At 46.1% G+C, this 13694-nt stretch overlaps 2 protein-coding genes across 2 annotated transcripts in view; one reads left to right on the top strand and one right to left on the bottom strand.

The window, feature by feature from the left end:
- EIF4E3 (eukaryotic translation initiation factor 4E family member 3) overlaps positions 1-8334 on the bottom strand; it is a 71722-nt gene extending 63388 nt beyond the window's left edge. The window contains exon 1 of the mRNA XM_036101747.2: positions 8209-8334. The gene's annotated coding sequence lies outside the window, so the exon portion shown is untranslated. The remainder of the gene's footprint in view (positions 1-8208) is intronic.
- A 252-nt stretch (positions 8335-8586) lies between these two features.
- GPR27 (G protein-coupled receptor 27) lies at positions 8587-11252 on the top strand. The gene has a single exon (XM_036101743.2). It carries the CDS (start codon positions 8789-8791, stop codon positions 9920-9922), a length of 1134 nt encoding a protein of 377 aa, XP_035957636.1. The 5' UTR covers positions 8587-8788; the 3' UTR covers positions 9923-11252.
- The last annotated feature ends 2442 nt before the right edge of the window (positions 11253-13694 follow it).

Below are 13694 nucleotides of genomic sequence, written 5' to 3'. Positions count from 1 at the left end.
CTGTTTAACCATAATGTCAAATAAGAAATGTGCCGGGGCGCCTGGGTGGCTCAGTCGTTAAGCGTCTGCCTTCGGCTCAGGTCATGGTCCCAGGGTCCTGGGATCGAGCCCCGCATGGGGCTCTCTGCTCAGCGGCAAGCCTGCTTCTCCCTCTCCCACTCCCCCTGCTTGTGTTCCCTCTCTCGCTGTGTCTCTCTCTGTCAAATAAATAAATAAAATCTAAAAAAAAAAAAAAAAAAAAGAAATGTGCCGAAGTCATACCTTCTGTGTGACTTGTTTCACTGTCCAGATCTGTCTGCCTTGTCTCTAAGGTAAGCCTGGATCTTATTTTTGCAGATGCTCTCCCCAAACAATGGTAATAATTCTGGCCAGTGAAAGAGTCTGTCTCTACCTCATCTAAATCAAAACGCAGTGCAAGGGCTGGCCGTAAGTAAGGGGGAGAGAAAGAATTTGTATGCGTGTGGGATGTGTACGTGTACAGAGGGTGGGTATTTTTAAATACTTTTCTTTTTCATTACAAGAAAGTCGTTGCATAACAGGTAAGATAGCAAATCAGGAAATAGCAGGTACATCTCTAGAGATGTGTCTTGTGGGTCTCAGTTTCACAGCTCAAAGCATTTTATAAGGATGTGCCCCCCAAATCTGTTATCTTACAAAGTACCGTCTCTGGGGCGCCTGGGTGGCTCAGTTGTTAAGCACCTGACTTCGGCTCAGGTCATGATCCCGGGGTCTTGGGATCGAGCCCCACATCGGGCTCCCTGCTCAGCGGGAAGCCTGCTTCTCCCTCTCCTACTACCCCTGCTTGTGTTCCCTCTCTCGCTGTCTCTCTCTGTCAAATAAATAAATAAAATCTTAAAAACAACAACAACAACAACAAAGTACCGCCTCTGTAATTCTCTAGTCTAGAGAGTAACAATAATCAATGCACAATTGGACTTCCGAGTAAATAGGACAGAGGAGTATAGCAGGAGAGCTTTGACACATGCTATTCGTACCCTTAGTCCATACACAGAAGGAGGACAGTTAAGGATTAGGTTTGACCCTACAATCTTCTGCATTCACAGTTGTACCCTTGTCCAGGGGGTCACATTCAATCTCTAAAGAGCAAAATTTAGGGTCACATCATGTCTTAACCACTAGAGGGAGTTTAAACAGCTATTAAACATAGTGGGAAAGAGAGGGGTCACCTAAAAGGCAGTTTTTTCTCACTTGGAGCCATGGCTGTAACTCTTAGGAAAAAAAACTATGACAGAAATCCAAAAAAACGAGAGTTTAGAAGATAGCGTGATAACATGTTAGCGTAGATTTTCGTTTCTTTTCAATATCGGAAGTGTTCATTTTCAGGTGATTAAAATATTGCCTCCAGCATAATGGTTTTTTTCAACTCTGTCTCAGGTGGTACAACCCCCCCAATTTAATATTTATATGATATTGATAGGTTTTCCTTCATTATGTATTCATCAACGCAGACCTGTAATACATTTACTAAGCATTCAGGCTTTCAGGCCAGTCTCAATTGTAACCTTGCTTCGCCACCTTGTGCTGCGTGACCACAGACCGCATGATTAACTGCTCTAATTAACACGAGACTCAGGGTTCCTCCTCTGTAAAATGGGGGGAACAGGGTTTTGTAGGAGTAAATTACATAATGTCTCCAAAACACCTTAGAGCATTAGTGGATCTAAAAAAGAACAGTTTTCTAGTGGACAGACAGCGCAATACAAAGCGACTAAATAAGAATTTAACCCCCTCCTTCCAAGTTCACTTCTGCATCAAAGCACGCAAACGCTGAAGGAGCCCAAAGAGGCAACACGTGACCACAGGGCAAGGCATGACTTGTTTCTGTGGCCGACCCCAGGAAAGGATATATGAATTCACACCTTAAAGGCCTACATTCACTTAGAAAGCACTAACAAGAGGTCCCCATTGCTTTCCAGGGCCCTATCCATCATTCATTCATTCATTCATTCACTCATTCATTTTTAAGTAGGCTCCACACCCAGTGTGAAGCCCAACGTGGGGCTTGAACTCCCAGCCCTGAGATCAAGACTTGAGCTGAGATCAAGAGCTAGACACGTAACTGACTGACCCACCAAAGCGCTCCCGCATCCACCTTTTAATAAGGACACTGCCAAAGGACACAGAGGTGACCTGACTTTATTATGAATTTGTTCACAATTCTGTATTTTCTTAGGACATTCACGGAGTTGTGCAACTATCACCACTATCTGAGTTTAGAATATTTTCAGCATCCCCCAAAACAAACCCAGTTCCCCATTAGCAGTCACCCTCCAATCTCTTCTACCCTCAGCCCCTGGCAACCGCCAATCTACTTTCTGTCGACATGGACTTGCCTCTTTGGCATTTCGTTAACACAGAATCGTATAATATGTAGTCTTCTGTATTTGGTTTCTTTCTTTTAGCATAATGTTTTCAAGATTCATCCGTATTGCTGCAGGTATCAGTACTTCATTCCTTTCTATGCGTGGGTATTCCATTGTATGGATCTGCCATATTTTGTTTATCCATTCATCCACTGATGGACATTTGGATTGCTTCCTCCTCCTGGCTCTTCTGAAAAATGCCTCTATAAACAGTTGTGGACATTTTTTCATTTCTCTTGAGTATACGTCTAGGAGTCTAACTGGGTCATATGGTAACTCTATGTTTAACTTTTTGAGGAACTGCCAAACTATTTTCCAAAACACCTACAGCAAGTTACATCCCCATCAGCATTGCAGGAGGGTTCCAATTTCTCCATATCATCACCAACATTTGTTATTGTCTGTCCTTTTGATAACAGCCATCCTAGTTGCTGTGAAGTGGTATCTCATTATGGTTTTGATTTGCATTTTCCTAAAGACTAAAGATGTTAAGCATTTTTCCTTGACTTTATTGGCCATTTGTGTATCTTTCTGGGAAAATGCCTATTCAACTCCTTGGCCCATTTTTTAAAAATTGGGTTATTTGTCTTTTTTTGTTGCGTTACTAGAGTTCTTTTTTTTTTTTTTTTTTTAAGATTTTATTTATTTGACAGAGAGAGACACAGTGGGAGAGGGAACACAAGCAGGGAGAGTGGGAGAGGGAGAATCAGGCTTCCCGCAGAGCAGGGAGCCCGATGCGGGGCTCGATTCCAGGACCCTGGGATCATGACCTGAGCCGAAGGCAGACGCTTAATGACTGAGCCACCCAGGCGCCCAAGTTACTACAGTTCTTTATATATCCTGTACAGAAGTCCCTCACCAGATATGTAACCTGACAATATTTTCTCCAATTCTATAGGTTGTTTTTTTCACTTTCTTGAAGGTATTCTTTAAGCATAAACTTTAAAAATTTTTAATAAAATCCAATTTATCTATTTTTCATTTTGTTATCTCTGCTGGTATATCAAAGAAATCATTGCCTCAAGTCATGAATATTTACCCCTATGTTTTCTTCTAAGAGTTTTATAGTTTCAGCTCTTGGTTCTAGGACTATAATCCATTTTGAGTTGATTTTTGTATGTGGTTTGAAGCAGGGGTTCAACTTCATTCTTTTGCATGTGCAGAACACCGACCATTAAAAGAGTTTTCATTACAGTGTTACAATACACCATGTATATACACATAAAGATATTCATTCAACAAATACATGCAGCAAGAACAATATTTTAAGATATAAACTGACAATTTTCTTCCCCTATTTTTCCTATTCCTTCCCAACATTCAAGGACATAGCAGGCAGGCTTCCTTGCCTAGGACAGGTTTATGTCAAGGTAGCCTCCTGGCTTTTATTTTCCCAAACACCTAAATTCTATTAGCACAGATTCCTAGGGGAATTGACCCAATCCCAGATAAAAACAAGGAAGAACTGGTTTTTCCCTCTGCCAGAGTGGATAGGGAGTCTCCAGAAATGAAGAAGGGAGGAAAGGGGGTTTCTGAGAAACAGGGGATCTGCACTTGGTTTCCCAGACATACTGCTGAGAGGATGTGTGGGTACATCTATATCATATGCATCTCAGCTCAGATTCTCAACCCTAAGTCTTGCATGGGGTGGCTAAGAATCACAAAACCACAATAGTTTCTAAGGACAGGAACAATATGGCAACAACTGACCAAATATCAGATGGAATACCCCCACCTACACATGCACACACTCTCCTTAATGACTGAGTACTGTGCAGTCTGGGCATTACCCTGGAACTATGGCACATCTTGAGGAAGCAGGGGCCATGATGAAATCCAAGAAGTACTGAGAAGGTTACATTTTCTCTCCCCACCAGCCAGGCAAAATGGTAACTCAGAGTCAGAAATTAGGTTTCTAGGAAGCAGTTATATTTCTTGTGCCCTTGATTTAATAGACTGACCTTCATACCTGCCACACAAATATTGAGAACCCACTATGTATAGGGCATCCTGTTAGTCTAAGTTGGGGCAGAAAATATAGACGTTAATCAAGACATGGTTAGCCAAGGCACTTATAGTCTGATAACAGCAAAAAGAGTAACTGTAGTAATCACTGTGTGCACACCATGTGCTTACACTCTTTGTAATGGTTCACATTTACAATCTTCTTCACAACCGGCCTTTGAGGTTCAGAGGTTTAAAGAAGGTAAGTTACTTGGCTAAGGATGCACACTAGTAATGTATGGGACTTGGATGTGAACTGAGGTACACTAACTCCCAGTCCATTTTCATTCCTATAGTTATGAGTCCCTCCCATGGAGAGGCTAATGTAAGTGCTATCCTTTGATAACTCAACATTCATTGGATGTAGACTCTGTCTCATGTTTTCTAAGAGTTAGGATGGGGTTAAGTCAAACCAATCTTCTCTAACTTGGTATTCAATGCACCCATTGGCAGGTGAATGGTCAGGGGTCTAGGGTTGGACAAGAGAGATAAGCCAAACTGGCTCCCATGACCATGGGACCCATGGCTTTGACAATATCTGTCAAGATGGGTCAACCAGTTCCTCCAAACAGTCTGGATTTCCATTACCATTGACACTGTCTATGTGTACAGCAAAAGAAGTGACAGAATTGATTTGGGGGTGAAATCCCAAATTTTCTATCTATGTGCAAAAGGGAGAATTTGGTTATAAGCAGAACAGACATTTTGCTTATAGAAAAAAAATCTCATAGAACTGTTTTGCTTTGAGATGCAACAACTTAAGTCCATGCCTTAGAAACTATTTTAAATTCTCATCTGATGCTTCCTAGAAACAATAAAAGGAAAATAAGTTGGTTCTGGCAATAAAATGTTAATAGTTTTTCCTTAAGTATTAATCTACTGAACAAATGTTGAAAATGAAAGCAGCAGTCATATAAATGCTGTGAGAGCCAAGATTTATGTATTTTCTTTCGCTGCTTCTGCTATTTGATCTCGGGCAAATGACTAAACCAAATCTCAAATCCCAAAGAGAAGCATATTGAACCACAGAGAGAAGTAGAAAACACACAGAAATCTAAATTATAAGAGATGAATGTCCCTTCTTTTGTGTCCTTTTTGGAAGAATAAATGCTCCCCATTTGGGATTATATAACCATTTAACTTTCATTTTTCTCATACACTCACTGAACGTCATCACTGACCACCTGCAGAAATCAGTTGGTCCCTTGTCCCGTCTTGTAAAAGGCAACATTTGAGAGTCCATGAGGTGAAGTGACTTGTCCAATGTCATGAGTTCATTAGGACAAATAATATTATTTCAACTAAGTGGGAAGGGTACTGACCTAGGAGTAAAAAAGACCTGGATTCTCCTTCGCATTCAGACATTAATGAGACTCTATTTATAAAATGAAAGTGTCAGATTAGATGGTTTTGAAAAATCCTTCCCTCTCTGAAGGGGCTATAATTCTGTGAACGTGAGTATCAGTAGTTCTTGCTTGTTTTTCTTTCCAGAAACTCAATAACCTTCTTTGCAGTTAGGATAAAGAGACAATATGTATAGAAGTTATGAGTTTGGGCTCTCTGAGTCGGACTCTGCCTTCCAATCCCAGCCCTCATATGTACGTGTAGGGAAAGCCTGAACAGATTACTTAACCTGTCCGCCTCATCTGCAAACTGAAGACTCTCACAGTACCTACTACATATGGCCCTTACAATGATTAAATGAAGTAACACATGTCAGGGATTCAGCATAGTGCATGGCAGATAACAAATACTCAGTAAACAAAGCCTGCCATTAATATTACCGGAAAGGAACCAGATTTGGTGACTTTGTGTGCGTTCTAAGAAGGCATGCCTTCCTCAGGGCAGAAGCAGCACAAGTGCTAAGGTCCACATCAAGGCAGGATCTCATTCTTGGCTATGTGTCTGGCTTTCAAAAACAAAACAACAATTTCCCAATCTCCCTTCCTGCTAGTGGTAGCCAATGATGTGTTTGTTATAACAGAGGACTTCTAAAAAGCTCTTCAGAGTGGGCCTACTTAAATGGCAGGAACACTTTTGCACTTTCCTTCTTTTCCTTTGTTTTTGCCTGGAATGCAGACGCAATGGCTGGAGTGTCGGCAGCTTATACATAATAAGGGGAGGGCTAAAAAACTTTCAGAGATTCGGTCCTTGAGCCAATAATTCAATGCCAGCAACCACTGACCCCCGACCTCCGGACTTCTTGTTTCATGAGGAAAATAAATGCACGTTCACATTTAGGCTACGATTATCAAAATGCAATTCCTACCCAAAATATCCTCCAAAATCTATTTCTCTTTTCTGTCAACAAATATTTGCAGACCTACATGGTCAGTCACCTATTTGTCCCTGGCCCTTTAGGGGTCCTAAGACAGACTGTCATTGGCCATCACTTAAATTTTTACAAAAGGTCCAAATTGTCCTCGAGATCCTTGTTACTCAGTGCGGTGTGAGGACCAGTAGCATTAATGTCACCTAGGAACTTGTTGGAAATGCAAAATTTTTGGCTCCATCCCCGACCTACTGAGTCAGAATCTGCATTTTAACAGGATCCCAGTGATTTCTGTGCACATTAAAGTCTGAGACTCTGGACTAGACTGCTAGGCTCTACTCTGTCCTTCCTCTTAATTAAGCACTACTGCCAAAAGAATCTTCCTGAAGCACAGCTCTAACATTGTCACTCTCCTTGGGACACTTCAGGTCACCTCACTGCCTACAGACTAAAGTTTAGACTCCTTAGCCTGATGGTCAAGGCCTTCTATGATCTTATGTTGTCCTGGAAATGCCCATCAAAGTGCCTGCCATGCACACGGTAGGCGGGCAATAAATAATGTTCTGCGTAAGAGAAAAAAAAATGAGTATACCCAAGAAACAACATATTCCTCAATTCTGGTTTTACTATGCTAGGCATTTGGGATACAATAGTACAAAAACAAAAACAAACAAAACAAAACAAAACAAAAAAACCCCACAAAAAACCCAACCAAAAAACAAAACAGACATGGTCACTTGCCTTCATGGAGCTTACAGACTGGTTGGAAGGAGAGAATTTTAAAAAACAAATAAAACTATGAAACGATAAATGATAAGTGCTACGAAGAAAATGAGCAGGCAGTGATACAGAACGAGGTGGACTAGTCAGAAGGATGGCCCACAGGGTGGGAAGCCTGCTCTGGGGCTGGACCAGGCAGAGGGAAAGAAAGGCACGTGCAAAGCCTTGAGAGAATTTGGTGTGTTTCAGGATCGGAACAGGGGCCGCCCTTTCAGGCTCATCCAGAAAAGAGATTCCCTGGGAGAAAGGTGTCACGGGGTGCACTTGAGAGAAAATGCTGAATTTCTGTTCCCTGGCATAAGTCTTCACTGGGACCACAGGTGAGGCCGAGAGCAGGGCACGCTGCAGAGCCGCTGGGAGTCCAGCCCTGGAAATCAGACCCAGTGGAATTTGAATCCCAGCTCGGCCACTTACTGGCTCTCAACTCCCTTGAGCCGCAAGCTTCTGCTCCCTCAGGTATAAAGTATGTTAAGAATAGAACCAACTTTGGAGTTACTGTGAACGTTAGGGAGATAATGCTTGTAAAGCTTCCCCCGAAGACTGCCACCCACATCAGTGCTCACCTGAACATCGGCGGTTACAGGATTACGATGGTGACGATCACTACTGTTAATCATTAGCTTGCGGGCAGAAGGCTCAACCCACAGATTCCTGCCAGCCCCCGCCTCCCCAGGCCTCCCGACCCTGCCATCCCTAGCCACCTCCCCCTGCGCACGGCCACCGTGACCCCAGCGCGGGCGCCGGACGCCGCCGCCGGACCCCCGTTACCTGGGGCCAAACGCGACTTGTCGCCACCTTGCGTCCTGGGCCCTGCCTCCCTCCCGGCCGCCTCCCGGCCCCGCGGCTGCCGCGGCGGCGCCCCCAGCCCAGCCCGGCCCCGGCGGCGCGGGCTGCCTCGGCGGGGCTGGCGGCGGCGGCCACGCTGCGCGCTCCGGTGAAGGGGAGGGGGCTCGGCGGCGGCGGCGGCGGCGGCAGCTGCGGCGGCGGGCCCGGCGGGGGGCAGAGCCAAGAGGCGCGGCGGCGGCGGCGGAGGAGGAGGAGAAGGAGGAGGATGCGGGGGGCTGCAGGCGGCGGCGCGGCCCTGTCCGCAGTGAAGCCCGCGGCGCCCAAGGTGCAGGGAGTGGCCGTCGCCTCCTGCGCGCATCATTCCTGAGATGGCGGCGGCGGCGGCGGCGGCTCGGCGGCGGCTCGGAGAGCCCGGGAGGGGCCAGCCGGGCGCGGGCTGAGCCCCGCCGGCCGGGAGCTCGCCCGAGGGCCCGCGCGGCGGCGGAACCCGGGCCGGGCGGCCTGGGGAGCGGCGAGGCCGGGATTGGCCCCGGAGCGGAGCGCACGGCCTGGAGAGGCCGCGATGGCGAACGCTAGCGAGCCGGGCGGCGGCGGCGGCGGCGGCGAGGCGGCCGCCCTGGGCCTCAAGCTGGCCACGCTCAGCCTGCTGCTGTGCGTGAGCCTGGCGGGCAACGTGCTGTTCGCGCTACTCATCGTGCGGGAGCGCAGCCTGCACCGCGCCCCGTACTACCTGCTGCTCGACCTGTGCCTGGCCGACGGGCTGCGCGCGCTCGCCTGCCTCCCGGCCGTCATGCTGGCGGCGCGGCGTGCGGCGGCCGCGGCGGGAGCGCAGCCGGGCGCGCTGGGCTGCAAGCTGCTCGCCTTCCTGGCCGCGCTCTTCTGCTTCCACGCCGCCTTTCTGCTGCTCGGCGTGGGCGTCACCCGCTACCTGGCCATCGCGCACCACCGCTTCTACGCCGAGCGCCTGGCCGGCTGGCCGTGCGCCGCCATGCTGGTGTGCGCCGCCTGGGCGCTGGCGCTGGCCGCGGCCTTCCCGCCCGTGCTGGACGGCGGCGGCGGCGACGACGAGGACGCGCCGTGCGCCCTGGAGCAGCGGCCCGACGGCGCCCCCGGCGCGCTCGGCTTCTTGCTGCTGCTGGCAGTGGTCGTGGGCGCCACGCACCTCGTCTACCTCCGCCTGCTCTTCTTCATCCACGACCGCCGCAAGATGCGGCCCGCGCGCCTCGTGCCCGCCGTCAGCCACGACTGGACCTTCCACGGCCCCGGCGCCACCGGCCAGGCGGCCGCCAACTGGACGGCGGGCTTCGGCCGCGGGCCCACGCCGCCAGCGCTCGTGGGCATCCGGCCCGCGGGGCCCGGCCGCGGCGCGCGCCGCCTCCTGGTGCTCGAGGAGTTCAAGACGGAGAAGAGGCTGTGCAAGATGTTCTACGCCGTCACCCTGCTCTTCCTGCTGCTCTGGGGGCCCTACGTCGTGGCCAGTTACCTGCGGGTCTTGGTGCGGCCCGGCGCCGTCCCCCAGGCCTACCTGACGGCCTCCGTGTGGCTGACCTTTGCCCAGGCCGGCATCAACCCTGTCGTGTGCTTCCTCTTCAACAGGGAGCTGAGGGACTGCTTCAGGGCCCAGTTCCCCTGCTGTCAGAGCCCCCAGACCACCCAGGCCTCCCTCCCCTGCGACCTGAAAGGCATTGGCTTATGAGGGGCTCGCCAGCCACGTACGCCGCACCCAACCTTTCCCTTTGGCTCGGACAGTGACGTCGTCTCCCCCCTTGCTGCCCCCTTATTAATTTTCTAAGCTGCCTTCGAAATGACTCTCAAAGTGGATAAACACTTGGATTGTACAGAGAGACTACTTTTTCCGGGGGGTGGCGGGGGAGGGATGGGTTTCGATGTTCCAGCCCCACCCCAGCTCCGTGCATTTGTCCTACTGAGTATATTTTCATCCTGACAATAGGCCTTGGAGTCTTTGTACTGGTACTAACTGACGTCTTTTATTCCATGTGTTCCTTTTTTTTTTTTTTAATAAAGGCTAAACTAATTTTCTTCGTGCAACGTTTCCTAAAGACCATGGCCAGTTTTCTACAGAAGCTATTTTTGACAACCTCAAGTGGCATTACATTTTGCAGTGAAGTAGAGAAACCTAGGGGGACTTCACAAGTTTGATTTCTTGAGGGTCTTCTGTTGGAAGCAGGAGAAAGGGGGGAAATTGTCTTAAGTTCCCTCTGAATTGCTGGCCGTGGGGTCAGTTGCGCTGCCCTGGTTCGTTGAAAGTGTTGAAAACTTTGTTCCGTGTTGATAATGAATTTAAAGAGCAGAAATGGGAGGGTAAAGTAGCAAGGCAGTGTTTTTTAAGCAGTAACAAGTAACAAGATTTGTTTCCTACCTTACTTTGTACAACTAGAAAATATACATCAGCAACAACTGCTCTCTGTATTATACCAATCTTGAGTGGAAACATTTCTGTAAAATTGTAACTTTTAAAAGAGTAAAAGTGTTTTGGTTAGTGATGGTGTGGAGAAAATACAGTATTGCATGTTTTTGTACTGATTGTGGTTCACGGATTGGGAAGGCTCTGAGAAGCAGAGTAGGAATCAGAATTGCTTAGGTATTTTTTGCCAATAACAATTAAAAGACGTTTATGGAAGCAGCTTGTGCTTTGAGAAGCCCAGTTTTATTCTGTCTTATGAAACTAATTTCCACTTTGAAAATTGTTCTTCTTTTGTTCATGGCATAAATGAATGGAGTAAAATGATACTCTACTTCTACAAGACAAAGCATTTCCTTAAAATGTTTGCTAGGTTAAGCTGTGCTGTTCATCTGATGGACATTTTAAATTAATAATGACAACCATAATTTTAAATACTTGTTAGACACATTGTAATCTTAAATGGAAAGACTAAATTCTGCAAGTACTGTATAATATTTTTTGCTTATAATGCTACATTTTTATTAATGTACCTTCTGTTTTGAGGATTTATATCTGTATTTCTCTTTGCATTATACAAATATACCAGTATTTTCATTCTGGAGTGGTTTTTTGTTGCTGTTGTTTGAGGCTGTGACTGGTTCTAAGACACTTCTAAATATGGTATTCATGTTCCATTATCCTTTTAGTGCATGCCTGTTTAGCTTAGTTGACCATCAGCATATTTAAGACATTTGGAGTCTTGTTAACTTAAAATGCAAGATAAAAATCTACAAATCTTCTCTTTAAAGGAAAGAAACAGTAGATGTATATACTGCTTTTATAACTTTTTTTATGAACATACAAAATATGAGTGAGCATTTTGATAAAAATAAGGGTGCAATAAATATATTGCAATTTACTATAGTTGAGCATAATATGAACTATTAACTGTTCAGTCCCAGAGGGTTAAGTCATAATAAGAGGGTGTGGCCAATTTATCTCTGACAAACGCATTATTTTGTCTATAGAAGATAGTCTGTGAAGACAGTCTCATATTTGGAAAATATGAGTAAATATTACCCTATTTCTCCCCAGGTCATGAGACCAAGTAGATGTTAATTATCCAAGGGCCGCTTGTCAGAAATCTCAGCTAACCTGAAGACAGAGAGGCCTGGGAAGTAAACCTTATCTAACCCCCCACTCACCCTAGGGATCCAAGTTAAAAAAAAAAAAAAAGTCACCAAGCCCATGTGATTTTCAGAATATTTCACACCTAGCATGGCTCAGGGACCAAGTCCTCTGACTCCTGAACACATCCAGCCTTACACAGCAGACTGTTGAAACCACCTGTTGGCCCTATATACATGGCTTTGAGTTCATGGATATTTTTTTCATAGGAGAATCCATAAGCAAGTGATTCTCAAATTTTAATATTCATTAGAATTACATGAAGTGCTTGCAGCATCCAGGGATTCTTATTAGGAGGGGTTGAGGTTGGACCTAAGAAAGAACATCTTTAAGAAGTGCACCAGTTGGCTGGAGAGATACCAATAGGCCTTTGTGTTCAGACATAATATTTACTTTAGATGCCATGTCTACAATCTCGGTTATCTGGTTTTGGTTTTGTTGTGTTTTATTCTGATTAGATGGATGATTTCTAATGAGAGTTCAGGTGAAGAGTAATGAGAAATGACAGCCAACTGTAAAGGGAACAGAAGAACAAAGAGAGACAGAGAAATGAGCTGTCTATGGGAATAGTGTGTAGAGGCAAAAAGCCCCTCACACCTCAACGCTTTTTGGATCAATGAATCTATTAACATGTACTTTGATTGCTAATTATATTAATAAAACATCACCAAGAAAAAGTTTAGTTGTGTTTCAGAATATCTACTCATTTTACCAGGACAGGTACAAGGTCTTTGGGGAAGACTGCTATTAAAATAGCTCATTTGTTTATTTGGGAAGTTAATTTAGCACATCTCCACCCTGCTCCCTCTCCCCGCCCCCCGAGATAAACAAGTTGCCACTGCACTTGAAGCAATAGAAAATAGATTTCTTGTATATAAACCTTCATCAGCATGTCCTGGCATGGAACTATTGGGTCAGAAATAAGAATTTTTAGGTGTTTTGATATCATTATGTCTAAAAGCTTTGCAGAAGGATTATCTATTTACATTTCCACCTGTGTTCCTTTTTTAAAAAATGAAATATCTCAAGTGGGAAAGCATGTAACAAATCAATACCCATAATGACAATAATCTCTGTATCCACTATCCAGCCTTGACAAATCTTGTCAGTTTTGCCATATTGGTTTCCACTGCCCTTTTCTTTCCTTGACCTTTTCTTCTCTTTCTTTGTTCCTCTTCTCTTATTCCCTTCCTCCATCCTCCCCTCCCTTCCTTTCCTTTCTTCCTTTCTTTCCTTTTTTCCTTTCTCTTTTTAAGAGAAATAAAACACGACACAATTATTTTTGCCAAGTCTGGTCTCACCACCACCCCCTCCCTTCTCAAACATCCGGACCACTAAGAGATAAAAGGATCCTGGGTCCTAGGGCTGATTTAGGGGTTCATTTTGCAGGGGGATGATTGGATGGGCAGGATCGGGTCTTTCCATTTTGGTCTTTCTAAGGCCTACAGGATGGAGTGCAAACTTCTTTGCCTGCCAGAGAAGGCCTTTCATCGTCTGGCCCCTCCATGCCCCTGGCCTCATCCTCTCTGTGCATTTCCATCTCTTTCTTCTCTGATGACCTTTGTATAAGCTCTCCTTGGAAAGCCCATGTCCCCTTCTCTGTCTGGGAATCCTTCACCAACCCCTCCCGAGTAGAGGCAATACTCACAATATTTAAGAGCTGGGATGGCAGAGGCATAACTCGCCTGTACATCCATACCCTGGGTCCTGGCTGACCATCAGGTTTGTGCTGGCTCCAGATCCAAGACTTCTGTGCAAGCCCTTCTTGGCCCAGCCACCCCTCTTCTGAGCTCTCCTGGCATATTGTGTTTACCTGCATGAATCCTCCTGTGTGCCCATGGCTCCCAGCTCCCTTAGGTCTCACCTCTTCCCATTC

The sequence above is a fragment of the Halichoerus grypus genome, chromosome 1 (assembly GCF_964656455.1).
Source record: "Halichoerus grypus chromosome 1, mHalGry1.hap1.1, whole genome shotgun sequence".
In the NCBI taxonomy this organism is placed as follows: domain Eukaryota; kingdom Metazoa; phylum Chordata; class Mammalia; order Carnivora; family Phocidae; genus Halichoerus; species Halichoerus grypus.
Note: the sequence above shows the minus strand (reverse complement) of the source record. Positions and strands in the feature narration are given on the sequence as shown.